The following is an 18,928-nucleotide window of genomic DNA, read 5'->3' on the forward strand; positions in this document are numbered from 1 at the left end:
GTACAACGTTCTAAATAATCAACAAATGTAGGGTACAACGTTTTAATAATCAGTAGGTAGAACGTTAGTACCCGGCAGATGTATAGAGGACATCAACGTTCTAAATAATCAACAGATGTAGGGTACAACGTTCTAAATAATCAACAAATGTAGGGTACAACGTTTTAATAATCAGTAGGTAGAACGTTAGTACCCGGCGGATGTATAGAGGACATCAACGTTCTAAAGAACCAACAGACATAGGCTACATTGTCTAACAAACTGATAATTATAGATATGGAAACTATAAAAATATATTGTTACCAAGGTTATAACAACAACAAAAAACATATACAAGGAAAGTAATTTACACTATTAGCAAGTAATAATTAAGACTGTTGTTCGCTCAACAACGTTTATCATTCGTGTTTGAATGTTTCTCTTCAGAAAGATGGGGGCACCTACCCCTCCAGCTACGAATAAGTTTTGAAGGTATTTTACAATCCAGGTCAGTGTGGTTTGATTTTACATATGGTACACATACACTGTATTATATGCCATAGTTCCAGAACTATTCAGCATTTACAGAGAAAGGGTAACTCATTTACGTGCTTTGTCATAATTTGTAACGGCTCTCTAAATAATTTACATTTTACAGAGATCGGATAATTAGAGATTTATAATCAATGTCTAAACATGTTTGAAAAATAAGGTATAATTTCTACAAAGTTCTTATCCACATTGTAGTTTAAGCTAGCTAGATCGTGTATAACTCTTTATTCTATTATATCTAACGTTAGCTTTGAAATGGTAACATTGACCAATTTTTTAACTTTCAAATCAGAATTGAATAAGTATTTCAGTTGATTCTTTGTATCTGTTCCCCAGAAGTTTATATAGCAGATCGCTAACATTTGAAGGTGCTACTTTTTTTTTTTTTTGAAGCAACTTTGTTATTTTAAATATCACTATTTTTGCTTACTAATAAATAATTTATACTTTACGTCAATGCTTCTCAATTGGGTGAATGGTTCAATCAGGGGTTTTGTTTATTTTATGTTGTATTCATTCTAGTTGTAGTTTGATGTACATTTAAGTCATAATAAAGAATTTTGCATTTTGATTTAGTACTTTTTTGTCTTCTTTGTAGCTGTTGTGAAAAATAGGGGTGAATGATATTGGAAAAGGTTGAAAAGCACTGATTTAGGTTATTTACGTATGAGAGCTGGTTGAATTGGAAAAGTAGTGCTTTGTTGGATATTATTGATTTTTATGTGAGAGATTTTTCTTTGCGTTTGAAAACAAAATACAAGTGAATTACACAAGGTGACTGAAAAACACGTGAACTCAGAACATTTTATTGTGTTTAGAGTGGACTATTGGAATATAGAGAGACAAACTTAACTTTCCTTAGAATTCAAACAGAAAATGTATTTTGTCTCGCGTTTCAATTTCAATAAAATTGTTCCATCTTTAAGTTTCCCAAATCCACTCTTTGCAAAATTAAAGTCGGTTTTAAACAATTCGAAGCCTTAAAAAAAGCGCGAATATTTGTAAGTCTAAGTAAATATTTATCAAGAATATCATTTAAGCCAGCTTGACATTGTTATGTTTTTCTACTTCTCCAAAAGGAACCAAAGGAAAGCAAACTGGTATACTAAAAAAGAAAGAGTCATTACTTTGATATTTAATTTACGTTTCGCATTTGTTATTAAGCTTGTAACATGATGTTCATGTGGACATTTACTTTTATTCCTACTAAAGTCATGTTTTGTTAAAAACAAACCTGTAAGGTCGAAGACGAACATGAGTTTGATCTAAAAAGAAGGTTAACAAACATTTATTTACAGGAACATAAAAGAATACAGACATTAGAATTATAAAAAGAGTTTGTATAAACAATATGAGCAACTTCTTCTGTTATTTATATAAATAAGTAATAATCTTGAAAATATGCAGATGCAGTAAGGTGATGATTATTTGACAGGATGTGAAGATTGGTGTTTTTTTTTTGCTATTTGCAGAAAGTCCCCACTAACGGATCAACGTCTCATTTATGTTATGTTCCTAAAGAGTATATGTATCCGTCTGAAAAAGGTCAAAATCCAAATTTTAATATTTTGTTAAATAAAATTATGATGAAATTGAATTTTCAAAGGAGATATTTAAAATGGATTTTCTGCGTTTTATGACAACATTTACAAAACTAAAATAGACAACATTATATCTTACTTAAACTGACTAAAGATGTAAGGTCTTACTGGAAATGGATGAAAACTATTACGCCTTATTTGAAATGGAATAAAAATAATTAATGAGTTATTGGAAACGGACTGAGAATGTAATATCTTGTTGGAAATCGACTAAAACCATATTATGTTTTATTTGGAAGTGGACTGAAAATTTAATACTTTATGGGAAATTCCACTACTCTCATGGCACATAACGTTTTATAATAACAGCTATTTGTTGGAATATATATATAGTACTGCAAGGAAAACACTAAAAATATTACTTTTACCTAAAACGCTTAGTGGTAACTAGGGTAGGAATGTGGCGCTCCATGACCGTAACCATAAGTAGGAGCCACAGCGAAAGCAGGACCATAGCCGTAGGCCTGACCATTTCTGTAGGCTGATGCAGGACCATAGCCGTAGGCCTGACCATTTCTGTAGGCTGATGCAGGACCATAGCCGTAGGCCTGACCATTTCTGAAGGCTGATGTAGGACCATAGCTGTAGGCCTGACCATTTCTGAAGGCTGATGCAGGACCATAACCAATGCCAGGACCGAATACTGGGGCATAACCATTGAATGAGGGTGCGAAGACGTCACCATGAGCAGGTTGGTAGCCGATGGCTCCAACTCCTTCAGCATAGCCTTTTTTGGCGTAACCACTGCCTAGCTGTCTTTGGCGATCATAACCAGAAGCACCATGGAGATCATGTTTACCAAAAGCTCCTTGGCCGTAACGTTTGTTGGAGTCAAGTTTGCTGTGGGCAGAATCGTCACTCAGGCCCTGTTTGCTGCCATATGCTCCTTTTTCTGCGTCAACGTCGTGGAAAGATACCACTTTGTCGTAGGCATAAGCCTTTTGATAGCCGTACCCGCGATCTCTCGAGTATACGTCCTTGTCCTTGAATTGGCCGTGAGATGCACCCTTAGCGCCAAACGCATTTAGATTCCTGAAAGCGGCATCTTTAAGCAGTCCAGAGGCTCCTTGAGCAGCGCTCCCATAGCTACCATGATCGGCAAGAGATGAGTGGCCTTTGGCGCCAAAATCCTTATTCAACTTGGCGTAGTCAGCATAGCCGGCAGCACTGTCAGCGGGACCAGGGTAAACAGCAGGAACAGGGACTGTTTCCTGTTTCACCTCAGTAGTGAGTACCTCAACAACGGCAAAAAGAAGGAAGGCAACCTTCAAAGAAAAAAAATTATAAATTAGTATGTTAGAACTAAAACCGTCATACAATGTAATACTCTTACCTTCAATACGTAAATAATACTTATAATAGTGTTATAATTCGAAATATGTGTAGGCGATTACGAAGTGCTCTTTATATTAAAATTATTTTATATTTAATATTATACATTTTTTGTAAATTTCTTTTGAAAAATGTGCAGCATATATATTTTTCCACTTTTTCAAATTCTTTGTTCCGAAAAAAAAATGACTAAACAGATACAAAAATATTTGATTATTTTGTTTTGAATGTTTTGTACACACTGAGCTACCGAGTTACGATGCACTTGTTAAACGACCCTTGTAAGTTCGAGGGCGTGTTTGACTTGTTTACGACACACTCACCTGAAACTTCATGGTTTGATAACCAGGAGTAGAATGGCGTTAACCTGAGAAATCTGCCTTTTATATGTCTAAGCCTATTGTTGGGACAAGCAAGAAAGTGGTACACCAGGTCAGCGAAAATCGAAAGTGAATTGGTTGATCTTTTATTGCAAGAACCGGTCTACTTTCACCCGAGCTCCACCGCCCTGTTATTACACCTCATGGCACGCGATAAAATTCAGGGCACCACTCGGAATGGATCACGTCATTACTATCGTCTGTTAAAGATGTGGCTTTCTTGTACAAAGCGTTCTTGTTAAACAATGTTTCTTCATATTTATAAGAAGATGCCTTTGACATGGTTTTGTTTTCTAATTTCTTTGATTCCTCATAAAAAAACGATAAAAAGACAAAACAGTTGTGTCATTTAGGGCGTGTTATCTTTTACCTGAATCATGTGAAACTACTAGACTAATGTAAATTCAGATAAAATCGTGTTTGCAACTTTAAATGGTATGCATCGTTTACTGTTTCAGCAAAATCTTACCAAGACTTCAAATACAACTACATAATCTACTGTTCACTTAAACACGATTTGTGTTAGCGTGATAAATTTAAATTATTAAGAAAGTCTCAAGCTATAAACCACTTTTAGTTTGCTCATTGTTAAGTTAAAGCTACATAAAGGATTAAGTGACCCTCTGTGGGTCAGCAGTAAGGTTTCGAACTCAGAACATTAAAATCCGGGTTCGATTTCCAGAGTTGGTCAGAGCGCATATAGTCCATTGTATAACTTTGCGTTCAAACAAAAATACAAATACTCACATAATTAGGATATTTTTCTTTGCCCACCGCTAGTTTAGCGCCAAAATTTGGGTTTCGATACCCACAGTTGGTCGAGTCCCTTGTGTAGTTTTGTGGTTAATAACAAACAAACAAAAAACTATTTTCCTTTTAGGTTCACTTGTGATTCCTGAAGATGGAAAAAGAGGAAAATCCAAATATATTTTTTATTTATTTTGTATAGTTATGAAAAAAGTAGTTCCTGAGGACTAGTTAAACATTAATACTCTTTCATTATTGCCCCCCCCGTAACACAGCGGTATGTCTGTGGACTTACAATGCTAGAATCCGGGTTTCGATACCCGTGGAGAGCAGAGCACAGATAGCCCATTGTGTAGCTTTGTGCTTAATTAGAAACAAACAAACTTTCGGTATTAGCACATTTAATCTGTAGAGCATCGAAGTTGACAAAGTTGAGGTGTTTTATGCTGAAAGTGCTATGGAAATGTCAAGTATTTCTACTAATATCAAACGTACGTGCTCATTAGAATAATAGTACAAGTTATACAACTTCTAAAAAACTTAATCTATAAACTGTGCTGAAAGTATTAAGTATACTTACTACGACACTCATTCCACGTGTTATATAGTTAACAATATATTCAGTACCATGCCCAATCAATTTGCTATAGATTGTTATTTTTATTTATTGTAACATTTGCCCCATGTGACATACTTATTACATTTAACCTTATGTTTAGCGCAACAATACAGATTGTTACAACCATAGTGCTTCTAGTATGTTTTCTCCAACAAAACTCCTACGTATTAAAGTTAATCTTATATTGAGTGCAACAATGCAGATTGTTACAACCATAGTGCTTCTAGTATGTTTTCTCCAACAAAACTCCTACGTATTAAAGTTAATCTTATATTGAGTGTAACAATGCAGATTGTTACAACCATAGTGCTTCTGGTATGTTTTCTCTAACAAAACTCCTACGTATTAAAGTTAATCTTATATTGAGTGCAACAATGCAGATTGTTACAACCATAGTGCTTCTAGAATATTCTGTCCAACAAAACTTTCATGTATTATATTTAACGGTATATTTGATAAAACGTAAGAAACAAAACTTCAGAGAGCTTTAAATTCCTCACAAAATCCTTCTAATTGTTATGATTCTTTCTTTCTTTGAAGGTTTAATCTTCTTAGAACCATGCATTGTTTTCGAGAATTCTGAAAATGAGCAAAGCTTCAAAGCCTTTCAAAACTATTTTAACCTTTTAAAATATTCGTGGAATCATTCAAAGTATTAATATCTTTCAAGTGTGTTTCAATGGGTTAGGAAATAAAACTTGAATATTTCTAGTCTTGCACAAATCTCTTCATAGTTAAGTCTCCGGAATATAATGAAGGAATTTTGAACAAGTTATTGGTTTATTCTTCAGTTTAACCAGCTTTGTGTGTTTTGAAAATCATTTTGAATTTACCATGTCACACAGACCTGCTAAAAACAGCTAGACAGGTATAAAGGTATCAATTGTAGAAGCTTTTGGAGAATTCGCCTTAAATATTAAACACCATCCTATATTAAGATATATATAAATCTTATAATCACCCCTTAAATAAAAAATATACAAATATACACATATATATATACCAAATATCAGACAGTTTGTAGGCACGATATGGAAGTATGTCCTGTTTCAAATTTATTCGTCAGATTTCTAAATATATTAATGACAGAAAAAAGGCACTTCAACCTATCCATTTTGAAAATTTTATACAAATTAGATATTTCTGTTATATTTTTTGAAACCAAAATCAGGTTACACTGAAGGTACTTAACATATCTCATTTTAACAACTTACTCTCGATACTAGAAGTAAGAAACATAAAGGTAGTGCATAAATGGTTTCAGGCAATACACCTAGTTTTCAGAATATTTTAACTATTAATATCATGTGTATCCTGTAATCTAATTACTAGAGTAGCTTGTAGTTCTGGTGTCGGAAAACGTGAATCGCGCCCACTGAAGTCTTGAGTCACATGGTACATTATATTAAAATTAGAGTAGGTTAAAAAATACGGTGAAATAAACAAAGAATTTAGTTATTTCACAGCAATCGTAGCCATGTTTAATTTTCCACAAGGATTGAGCAACGAAGTGTTTAATACTCATGGATCAGGTTCCACGTAGTGGGGTCGTCTGTGATAGACAAGATTAAATTAATAGTGTTTTGAGCAGTTTGCCCTGGTGAGTTTCCTTACAAGCTCAAGTTATTTCAAAGTTTCTTTAAGTACACTAAGTAACTTAGGATTTTTAAACCTGAACGTACGTGGGTTAAAAGATCAGGTCAGAGACCCCTAGGGTTTAGGAATGGCCATCCCTAATTTTAAACTGATTAGAGAGGAAGATCAATCAGTCAACAGCACCTGCCGCCACGATGGCTTTGTCCAGGACCGAATAATAAGATTGACTGTCATTTACAATTAAAAGTGTGGAGCATGTTCAACAGTATTACGACTCGAACCTCAACCCTGTAATCAGCAATTTGGTGTGCTAACCACTAGGCTACGCTCAACCCGACTAAGGACTATATCTTCAGTTTATTGTAACTTTCATCAAAGCCATTTATGTATTTCCTGAAAATCTTATTGTTTCAATAAGTATTTAAAACACATTCTTTAAGCTTTGTTTGTTGCATATTTTGTAACTAGAAGATAATAGTTTAATTTTCAAGTAAACATTTTACGATAATAATTCTAATACTTACAGACGCTGGGGGTTCCACTTCCTTATGTCTTTATATCCCAAGTATAGAAATATGAAATTATCTTAATGAAAAATGTCTAAGTAAATTATTATGTAAGCATTTGCGTACTGGCAAAAAAAGAAAGAAAATAATTATCGCCAAATTGTTTTAAAAGTGTTGTTCAAATATACACAAAGATTTAGAATCTCTAGAGGCAACAAGTTCATTAAACTGATAAAATATAATTTCAAGAAATCAAAATGATATAAAAATAATATTTCTACACAAACAGAAAAATGTAATATACAAACTATGCATGTCGTATTTAAAAACAGAAAGGTTTGAGATATTTTATGTAGCATAAATTATTTATTATTTTGAGGAAGTATTAGTATTGTACATAAAAATAAGTATAATGAATTAACTTTCTTTACGACTGCTGCTGTTATTATCATTACTCTTGTTGTTAATATCATCGAATCCTTAGATAAAAGTAATTTCTGCAGGAAAAACGCCATTCACATTTCTTTTAGAATATTTGTTCAAAACTAATAAGGGAGGATAACGATTTTACGTCATTTAATTGGACCAAATTTAGAAGAAAGGTACTAATGTATCTGGAATAATTAGGCACAATTCAAAATGACGGCTACACTTAACTGGCTATACGTGGAATAAATTGTAGTTGAATGATACATTTACAGTCTAGTATAGGTTTTTGAGTATACTTATTTTCATCATCAGTCCATTAAATACTAAATCATAATATGTTTGGGCCCGGCATGGTTAGGGCGCTCGACTTGCAATCCGAGGGTGGCGGGTTCGAATCCCCGTCACACCAAACATACTCGCCCTTTCAGCCGTGGGGGCGTTATAATGTGACGGTCAATCCCACTATTCGTTGGTAAAAGAGTAGCCCAAGAGTTGGCAGTGGGTGGTGATGACTAGCTGCCTTCCCTCTCGTCTTACAGTGCTAAATTAGGGACGGTTAGCGCAGATAGCCCTCGTGTAGCTTTGCGCGAAATTCAAAAACAAACAAACAAACATGATATGTTTAAAATACTCGGTATATTTATTTCTTTTATATAAAATTTCAGCTCATTTAAAACTTGAAAAGAGCAAACCATATCAGAATTTTACTTGGGAAGGACTTAGTTAAAACGTAACTAGTGCTGGACGTATTGTTAATATACTAGAAAACCATCTCATATTTTGGTCATAATTTCTCTTGGTTAATTAGATAACCTTGAGTTTTTTTATGTAATGATAGTCTCGAGAATCTTCTTATTTGAAAAATTTCTCTTTTTAATTTTCTTTTCGTACGTTTTCATTGAAATTCCAATTATGTATTGGCGCAATTTGCCATACATTAGCGTACGTCAATTGTTGTTGTTTTTACGCGGCAAAGTTCACATAGAAAATCGAATTATTATTAAAATCCCAGGGTTTTAGTGAAATTTTATGATTTTATTTAATATACTAACCTATTATACAGCAGTACAGAGCCATGGTTTTAATCATCTAAGCTTTTATAGAAAAGGAAAAACTGGTGTGAGAAAGGGATTAGAGAGTGGTTTGAAACCGTTTTTGGGTGTTTAATTTTCTTACGTTAATATGGTCGAGTTTATGAAAATAAGTCTATGACTGAATAATCTGTTTCACCACTTTCATACTCTTTCAACCCAGACTTTCACTACTAAAAGTTCTCCTCGAGTGAGTAAAATCATCAGACGATTAACAAGAAATATCCTCTGAAACTTAAGCCTAAGATCATTGTAATTTAGATATTACAATACAAAAATACGTATTTCTTAATAACTTATTTTTATAAACAAAAACACGAAAGCAACAACTATATCTGGTATAGCAGGTTTTAAGACCATGAAGATATATACATTTATTGGATAGTCAAAGGATACAATACCTCCTGCATGTATAAAGATGACCTCAGAAGTTAGAATACATGGCATATACTTAAGTATACTATACACATACGTATATTTAAATACCATATTTAACATATATGCATGCATGTGTGTGTGTGCCGCGCAATATACATGGTCACCTAACCCTGACCTATAGCGTGCACGACAGTATGTTTTACAGAAAAAAAAATACTCTTGGCAAAAGTGACCAGGTTATTTATGTAAAACGAAACGCTAGTATGAACCAATTTCATGTTTAGAGATGCGTTATTCAGTAACTACACAGTAACTATTATATGAATGGTGCTTGACTTCTGATAGCTAACACTTTACTTGAAGTCACATTTGTGCCAATATAACTAGTAGACCAATATAAAAACCGTTTTGTACTAGAAATCAAAATGTTGCACAGTTATTTGATACTTTAAAATCCGTGTCTTGTAACACTGAAGCCTGTAAACAAATTAGGATCAGAAGTTGGGAAACAGACAGAGCTCAGGTTTCTCCCACTGACTCGACTAGAAAACAAAAACTGATAACTCATAGAACACGGCTCGAAAAATAACAGTAGGTATGTAGGCAATAGTTCAACGAGCATATCACGATATAATGCACGAATAATGTTTATGCTACACTAAAAGTACCGAAACACGTGACATAAATAAACACGAACAGAACTTATATTACAATAGTAGTGTGGGCGTAGGTCGTTGTTTCTTAAATACTCAATTGTATAAGGAAGAAAAGAAATTATGACAACTGTAGACAGGGAATTTGTGTATATATATAGTTATGATACAGCTATGCGTAAGACTAGTTGTTTGTTTTAAAAGGACAACTATTGTCTGCTCTCTGTAGGGAATCGAACCCAGGATTTTAGTGTTGTAAACTTACCGCTTACCCATTGAGAGTCTTGCAGAAGAATAGAGGTTGTAAGCAGATGTATAGATAAGAAGCTTCACGAATACGTTACATTTTGTCAACAGAACAGTGATTGTAGCAATGGTAATATAAATCAGTCAAAGATTTTGCAAATACGCTACAATTTGACTAAATAGGGGTTGTAGCAATCGTAATATAAATCAGGCAAGGGTTTTGTAAATACGCTACAGTTTCGGCTAAATAACAAGGATTTTAACAATGGTAACATAAGTCAGACAAGGTTTGTAAATACGCTACAATTTGACTAAATAGTGGTTGTGACAATAGTAATACAAGATTAGTTAAAAATTTTAATTTAAAAAACGGGGAATAGAGAGCGTCAAAAAGTACAGAAACAATTTGAATCAAAATACAACGATTATATTTTCAAACCTAGTTGTAGGCTTTAAAATATAATTTTTGCATTTTGATTCAACTTGTTTCTGTACTTTTTGACAATCTCTGTTCCCCCGTTTTAAATTAAATTTTTTTATGTCCATTTATAGAAAATAGATTTTAAGCTACATACGTGCATATGCGTTCAGTTGAATATTACACGTTTTTAATCAGTGTACTGCTGCATCATCTTTTTTCCCACCCAACCATTATTTACAGAACCAGGTGGCTTTGTGCCTGAAGTTTCGTGTAAGCACACGTTTAACAAGCGTCGAGTGCAAAGACAGCCGCTCATAACAACATCGCATTTGTCATATATTTATAACCACGTAAATCAACTTTCAATGAAAATTAATCGACTTTTAGGTAGGTCATGGATGTTCTCGATGATTCACATAGTGTATCTGTCTAGGATTTGGTGCAAAATATCCAGCCAGTTTTGCTGTAAGCTTGTGAAACAATAATATGAACATATGGGTAAATTTTGATTTTGTCTAACAGTTCGTGAAATCACTTATTTTGCTTATTATCAATGTTTGGGGGGGTCTTAACTATTGAAAAGGAAGGTTTTTTAAATGTTGTTTTAAGAATAAGTCTGCTTTTTAAGGTGGGTTTTTGCCCGAATGTTATATTAGAGTTTTGAGCAAATTCCTGTGCGATCCCTATTATGAACCACTATTGTGGTTCATGATAAATCAGACATAGGTTTTGTAAATAGGATTTATTTTGATAACAAAACAGAGATTGTAGAAATAGTATAGTGTATATAGTGTACACAAGAGTTTTGTAAATACGTCTCTGTTGGCAAGAGAAGAAGAAACACTGTAATAATAGAATTATTAAGAAGAGCAAAAGTTTTACCAATACGTTACAATGTAACAGATGGACGGAGAACTAAACATTCGTAAAATTATATGTATTACAATGTAATATCCTTGTTACAGATTTTGACTATACATATCAAAACCTTATACACTTTCATGGAGAATATGGACATCGTTCCCTTTCATTCGTTATATCATTACGGTGAACAAAGCCCTAGTAGTCATAGCAATAATCAAGTAACAAGGCAGTTAATTAGTATTTAAATACCAAGTCATCATTCAGTGAATGAGATAGCCAATCCACTTTTCTAAAGTAACGCCATTACTAAACACTGAGTTTGTCAGGTGACTATGCTCCAATAAGTCTAAATTAATCTTACTTTAGCCTTTATCCACACTTTCTTTTCTCTCATTTTCTCAGGTGAGCAGTCGTATTTACCCTTGAGACACCCAAAAGTGTCAATAAGTAACAAGATAATAGTGTTTATTTTATGTATATAGTCACAGAAATTTTGCCATTTATGATATTATTGTTGCAAGTTTTTCTAGCTTTTCAGTTTGCTTCTGGCATAATCCTTACCAGTGACTACTTTACACTTGAAATTGAGAACTCTGTTTAGTCCACTAATAACGAAGCATTAATGTTTTCCTGAATTAAAATTACTTTAAAAATTATCATAAATACACACAAATTATTGTCAAGAAATTATAATTGAATGTAGGTTTATCCTACGTTAGGCTGTTACGTTCAGAAACAGATAGAATTTTACATTTTAACACACATAACATTTTTTTCAGCGGACACATACTTTCATTTTCGAAAATAATACAAAAACTGGCAATAAGAAAATATCCAGGATAAGAAAGAAAACTTGGCACTGGTAGGTAAAGACCTTAATAAAACGTAGAAAATAATATTGTTTTAACTCCAGATCCCAGTATTTCACCTATTTAATACAGCACCCTTTACTGCCAGATTTTAACTCTTTATTATCAGAGATTAACCCAGTCTGACCCTTCATACTCGTAGAGTTTAACCCAGATCTTAACTCATTCTAACTTTTTACCATCTGAGTCTAAACTAGGCTAAGCTTTTACTATAAATGTTAATACATTTAACAAAAATTATCAGAATTTCATACGGCCTACAATTAATCTGTTAAAGTTTTAATCTCATAATTTACCAAAAGTAATAATTGAATTGTTACATTTAAGTTACTTATTTAACCCTTTACATTTGTTTCTTATGATTAGTTTTTTAACTACTGGCCTTCGAGTCACCACAATATTGTATTACTTTGACAGATACCTTAATCTACGGAGCATATGATTGGAGGTTCATTGTAACTATTTCAATTGCATTGATTTGACAGATTCAGAAAACATAAAGAAATAAACAGTGACTCGTGAAAAATATATTGCACTTCAAATATGAAACACATCTGCTCCTATTGGATAATAAATCCTACACTGCAATTGCTAGCTAATATCAGCTCCCATCAAGCCAGGGAACGTTATCTAAATATAGATCTTTAGGTGTGAGAAACAGCTTGGTGTAAGTTTCAGTTATATCCACACCCCTTTGTACCATTTCACGGAGGAAAATGTATTCAGGTATTTGAATTTGCAAATAAATTTAGCTGTTTGTCTGATTTTAGAAACAAATCAGATGTTGCAGGATTTCTCAAAGCAAGGATCAACTTGTCAGCAAATTTTGAAAGATTTGAGTGAATATTTATTTCATATTCTGAGTTGTTTACTTTCCGTGTTTGTCACATATATATCTAATTAAAGACAGTCCAAGGCCATGATATAGAACAAGGGAAAAGTCTGTTTTGTTGGTCACAGATAAAACTATAAAAGTACAACTTTTTGGACAAACCAGAAGATTGTAACATTTTGGTAACCAGTAATGGAACCTGGCAAACATAAACAATGATAAGGACTTCTAGCTGGTTCTTTCTTGCATATTCCATCTCTCATTAATTTTCTTTTCAGTTTGGAGTATCTTCCTATAGATGAATAGAGTGAAAAAATATAAAGTGTTTAATTTAACTTAAAGTGAAATTACAAATAGGTTTAAGACAAATAAAACATAATCATGTTTATTTAAGGGAATTATTAGTCAGTTTGCTTTCCTACAAGATGGAAGTTTCTACTTTCTGAGGCTTGACATATACCCATAGTGAAGTGTACATTGCTTTAACTTATTATATTAAAGCAATTTACACAGTTCTAGTGTGTGTAATTGTAACTAATCTTTTGTGAACAGAGGTTTTTCTTCTCCTTCAACCTACTCCAACTTGTTTTTGCACTCATTTTTCTCTACACTCATCTTATCACCTTCCTTATTTGGAAGATTGTCAGCAATGAGCCCTCTGCCATTGATTTAATTGCAAGGTACACTTGTACACATAAAGGAATATTAATAGAGAGTGGTAGACTGTTTCATTTGGTTCAGTAGCTAGGATATGTGGTAAGTTTATAACTTTATCAGTTCTTTTTGTTAAGTTGAAGGTAGTGTATCTTACAGATTGCCATCACAACAACTAGAAGAAAGTTAAACGTTAAGGATAGTAGTGTATATGGTTAGTATAAAGATTAGTAGTATTATGCTAAATTGAATAACATTTTTCAGGGAGGAGCCGAACGAGTCCCAGTGGTAAACGTTCTCACCTATGAATCTGAGGTTCCGTGGTTCTCGTCCCTTTAGTACCAAAACAAAACACAATTATAAAATCGCGCTCCGCACTTTTTGGCCGTGGGTATGCTATAAGAATGACAGTCAAATTCCAGTATTTGGTCTGACAAGAGTAGTCTAAGACTTGATGGTGGGCTCTGTTTACTAGCTGCCTTTCTTCTAGTTGATCACTTCAAAATTAGGAATGATAGGTGCCGATAGCCCTCGGGTAGCTTTGGGTGAAATTCAACAAGAACAATAAACTAACTTTTCTGGAGATAGAGCTATGGCCAAGGATACATTGAGTCTTATCAGAAATGTTTTTGACGTCCAGTGAAGACGTGCTCATAGTGAGACAAAATAAGTAGATGCATCTGTTAGTGACAAGACAACCTATTATTAGTCCACCAGTCCACATACCCATACCACAGTTCCTACTGTTGCATTAGCAATGTATCAGAACCAAAAAGGTTAAATCCCAATTTCTTGGATTTACTGTGTTCTCTCTTTCTCTCAGTCGGGAACTACAGTAATTTCCAATACAAAAGAATGCCAGTTCTTGAGGTCTAACCTAGAACGAAGAATAATAGGAGTCCAAAATCCAGAGTTATCTAGTGCATTTTTGAAATTTGAATTGGGAAAACAGGTATCTTTTATGTAACATTATCATGAATACTTCACCATAAACAGTAGAGTTCAACCTATTGCAAAAACCAGAAGAGTAACCCATGAAAACAGCATATGAGTCCTGAGAATGGATATTTTCTCTAAACTAATTTACTGTGGAAATGTGTTCCCTAAGTTGATTTACTATGACGATGATTCAGAGGATGACCTAATTTGTAATTACCCTACAATAGATGAACAATTCATCAAAGTGATATTCGAGTCCAGAGGCAATGTTCAGGTTAATTTACTTACTACGGGGTTTGCTCTGCTGCAACACCATCAGCAGAATCTGCTAAAGTAACTCTGAGGAGCCAGGGTATGGTAATTTTCAAAGTTGAACTATTGTGGAGTGAAGTGTAGAAGGACTTTACGCTAATACAGCAAAAGTACTGAAACCCACTAAAATGGATGTTCGTATCAGGGAATTGTAGTTTTCTAATCAGAAGAATGCATGTGTATACAGTATGGGCCTTTCAGCAGTATAACCAACACTAGCTACTCTAGCGAAGGCGATATCAGAAAGGCTGGACTCATTAAACTGACCCACGAGTTAAGTTACTCAACCACAACACCAAGAGTGAAGTTACCAAAATCTCACTAACCGTTCTAGAAAGAAAGCTTCATGGATAGCATGAACATGTCAGGAGCAGAAAAGACATCCAGGATTTTATACAAAGCTCCAACCAGGACATCTCTGTATTTATAGTGAGATGAGTTATCAAGTGGATATCTTCCTATACAATACTGTCTACATGAATATTAACTTCCAATCTGAGCAAGCTATGTATTTAGAGAGAAACTAAAAATTAACATGTTAATGAGTATGACTAATTAGATAGACTTATCTTACGTTCTTTATTACAGAAATTGAAATGTATTGTTTCATCAATCGGGTACCTTTTCTGTTAAATATTTTTGGCCTTAAATCCAATAATATCTTCCAAGATTCGATGACTTATGAGATTTAGGTTAGTACTAAATGCATATATTAATCTAAAAATGCAAAACAATATATATAATAAACTACAATAACAAAAATTAAAATAATAAAACTAAACATACTAAACATTGCATCGAATGAAAATAATGGACTCAACAAACTAGGTACTGGCAAGAAGCAATAAAGAGAGCGCCTACTCAGCCTGTAGAGAAGGGAATGTTGTTGTCCTACCTTTCTTAGAGCTAAGACAGATCTAGAACTATTTTTAATGAAGTTTCAACAAACTCATTGTTTAAATAAGTAGGGCAAGATCCAAGCAACCCAACAATTACTGATTATACTACGAAAACCACTTCAAAATGTATATATAATTTCGTACCTTCTCGACTATTATTAACATAAATAGAACATAGTGAATCAGAATTTGAAAAAGTGGTCATACTCATAAAGGCTTTCATCTTAATAAGTTTAAGCCTCAAAAACGGAAGTAAGAAACATATATAATATCATAAGCTAATGCACTTTGGAAAATGCATAGTTAGGCACCATTCAGGATAGAAGATCAATGGATATTGTAAAGGTAGTGTACCTAGCAATCGTTTATAAAGTGGTGACAGGAGGAAAGGTCGTATCAGATAGTTGTAAACCAAGTAGAGTTGTGATAACAAGCAGGTAAAAAACCTGTTCCTTTCATAGAGAGAATGGAATAGGATAATAGAAAAAGAGAATGTTTCATCTCTAGCAATAACTTAGCTAACACACAGCGACAGACTTCTCAGATGATGGAGCACAAAAACCTTGTTCCTGTTAAACAATACTTAATAATAGCAAGAAGTACAAGTCTGAACCATCGTGACACAAGACAAAGCAAATACTGACACAGACATCAAGAAGAAAGTGAAATGTATCATCCAGGATATTCTCTGAGAGAAGTACTAGTAGCAATCAATAGTAATCTGGCTTGAATAAATTGCCACAAACTGGATAAAGCAAGACCATTGATTGAACTAAGAATGAATAGGACTATAAATATCCAATCAATACCAGAAGAAAACAACCGAGAAGGCAGAACTCGGGAGCTTGGCATAGTTGGCTAAAAATTAACAAGAGAAAGTTAAAGGTTCCATTGAATATAGGAGTAACTGTCGTATTGCTGACCATTACAGTATCACTTTTCCTCAGAAATCTTTTTTCTAATATCCGAACATACCTGCTTTAGACAGCATGTAAAAAGCTTTTACCATGAAATTAGTCTGGGGGAGAGAACAAAAGAGAGAGGTAGTCATAACAGATCTTAGGGTAGAAGAGTGTAATCTTGTAATGACCATCCATCAGGACTAGGATATTTAGTTTTATTGCAAATCTAACAAAAAAATATACCAAGGCACGGATTAGCAGAGCTAGAATGTACTGTAATAGTAGAGAAGTAGCCTGGGCCCAAGAGGTTTTGTCCATAGTTTTACTGATAGGCAACAACCCAGATGAGAGTCTCAAGAACATTCAATGGCAGTAAAACACGTCTTGTGTGGTATTTTTGGAACAAAAAAGTACAATAAACCAGTCTTCCCAGTCTCTAAACTGGATGTATCCATCAAATCAATACGATATTAAGAAATACAATAAAACACTCCTCCTAGTCTCTAAACTGGATGTATCCATCAAATCAATACGATATTAAGAAATACAATAAAATACACTTCTAAGTTTCTAAACTGGATGCATCCATCAAATCAATACGGTGTTAAAAAGTTCAATAAAACACTCTTCCTAGTGCTTAAATCGCTGACGCAAGTAAATTAATACAATATCAAGAAGTACTTAAAACAACCACCTTCAAAGTTCTTAAGCTGGATGTATCCATCCAATAAGTACAGTATTAAGAAGTACGTGAAAACAGGTTTGTCCAGTGCCTAAATTCTCACGTATGTAAATCAATAAAATATGAAGATATATTAAAACAATCTTCTAGATCAATAGACTGAATATGTGTACGATCACGTACTCAACAATATTATACTTGTAATCTGTCACTTTGAAGCCAGGGTGAATCCAGAACATAATTAAAATCTGTTGGTTCTCCACCCACTTGTTTGTCAGCTTTACTTGTGTTTAGAAAACAACCAGCCTGGGGTAAAACTCTAACTGAAGAAGTGGGTTACATTACAAACCCTGCCAGGTTAAATGCATTTGTGTTTTGTTTATTTATACATGTATTATATAAAAAGACTAAGAAACTCGAGCTCATGACATGTCAGAAATTGTGGACTTTCTAATAACAGGTTTTGTTCTAAGTAGAGGGCAAAAGTTTTTGTTTGTCTGGATTAGCTTAGTGTTCAAAAGATTTTCATTAAATATATATGATAATTTTGACAAAGTGTCAGTTACACTTTACCAAACATAACGTTACTTTTCCATAGGATTCTAAATTGTTTTTGCATTATCGCCAATGTAAATTACATGTATATATGTCTTGGATTACTATAGTTATCTGTTTGCAAGGTTTAGAATATTCGTACGTTACAAACAAACAAACAAAATACTGATAAGTAAACATTAAAGAAGCTTAATGACCAATGAAGCGACAAATTTTGAGCATGTGTTGTTTTTGTAGAAATATTGTTGCTATCTAAAACTTTCAAAATGTTTTATGGTTTATCTGTTTACACACAGCATAATTACACAAAAAATGCATTGACATCATTCTGAAAAGTTTAACATAGCTTCAGAGAGTTGGACGCTCACGTGATTAACATGCAAGTCAAATCGAATGGTAAACTTTATCTAAGGAGGTTGTGTTTTTTGTCATGTGACTTAAAAACAATTCTGGTGCAAACTACTTTCATTTGATTTTGAACAGGACGTGGCCTAGCGATTAGCGTTTCGGACAATGACCTGAAGGTTTACGGTTTGAGTAAGTTCCCCCCCCCCTGGAGATTTACCTTTTAAGCAGATAAAATTGTCTGGTGATTACCAGGCACGTTATTTTAATAACTCAGCGACTACATAATTTTCAACTTTGCAATTAAATGTGTTTATATGTCATTAAGCACAAAGCTACCCAATAGGCTATCTGTGTTGTGCCCTCCGCAAGTATTGAAACCTGATTTTTAGCGTTAGAAGTCATCAGACATTATCACTGAGCCATCGGGTGAGGGGTTGCAATTAAATAAATGAACCTTTGGCCTATATCTCACAACACACAGAGAGGGTTGAGTACATTACATTGAAACGGCATCGAATAAGCAAATCAGCAAGTCTCGTGAC

The 18,928-nt window shown here is 33.7% G+C and overlaps 1 protein-coding gene across 1 annotated transcript; it reads right to left on the bottom strand.

Moving 5' to 3' along the window:
* Positions 1–2,509: 2,509 nt before the first annotated feature.
* On the bottom strand, positions 2,510–3,799 carry LOC106470135 (fibroin heavy chain-like). Its single transcript, XM_013930664.1, has 2 exons — positions 3,788–3,799; positions 2,510–3,397 (listed from the first exon to the last, which is right to left on the bottom strand). The coding sequence occupies exons 1-2, from the start codon at positions 3,797–3,799 to the stop codon at positions 2,510–2,512; spliced, it is 900 nt and encodes a 299-aa protein (XP_013786118.1).
* Between the last annotated feature and the right edge of the window lie 15,129 nt (positions 3,800–18,928).

This window comes from Limulus polyphemus, unplaced genomic scaffold (genome assembly GCF_000517525.1).
Source record: "Limulus polyphemus unplaced genomic scaffold, Limulus_polyphemus-2.1.2 Scaffold3840, whole genome shotgun sequence".
Taxonomy (NCBI): Eukaryota; Metazoa; Arthropoda; class Merostomata; order Xiphosura; family Limulidae; genus Limulus; species Limulus polyphemus.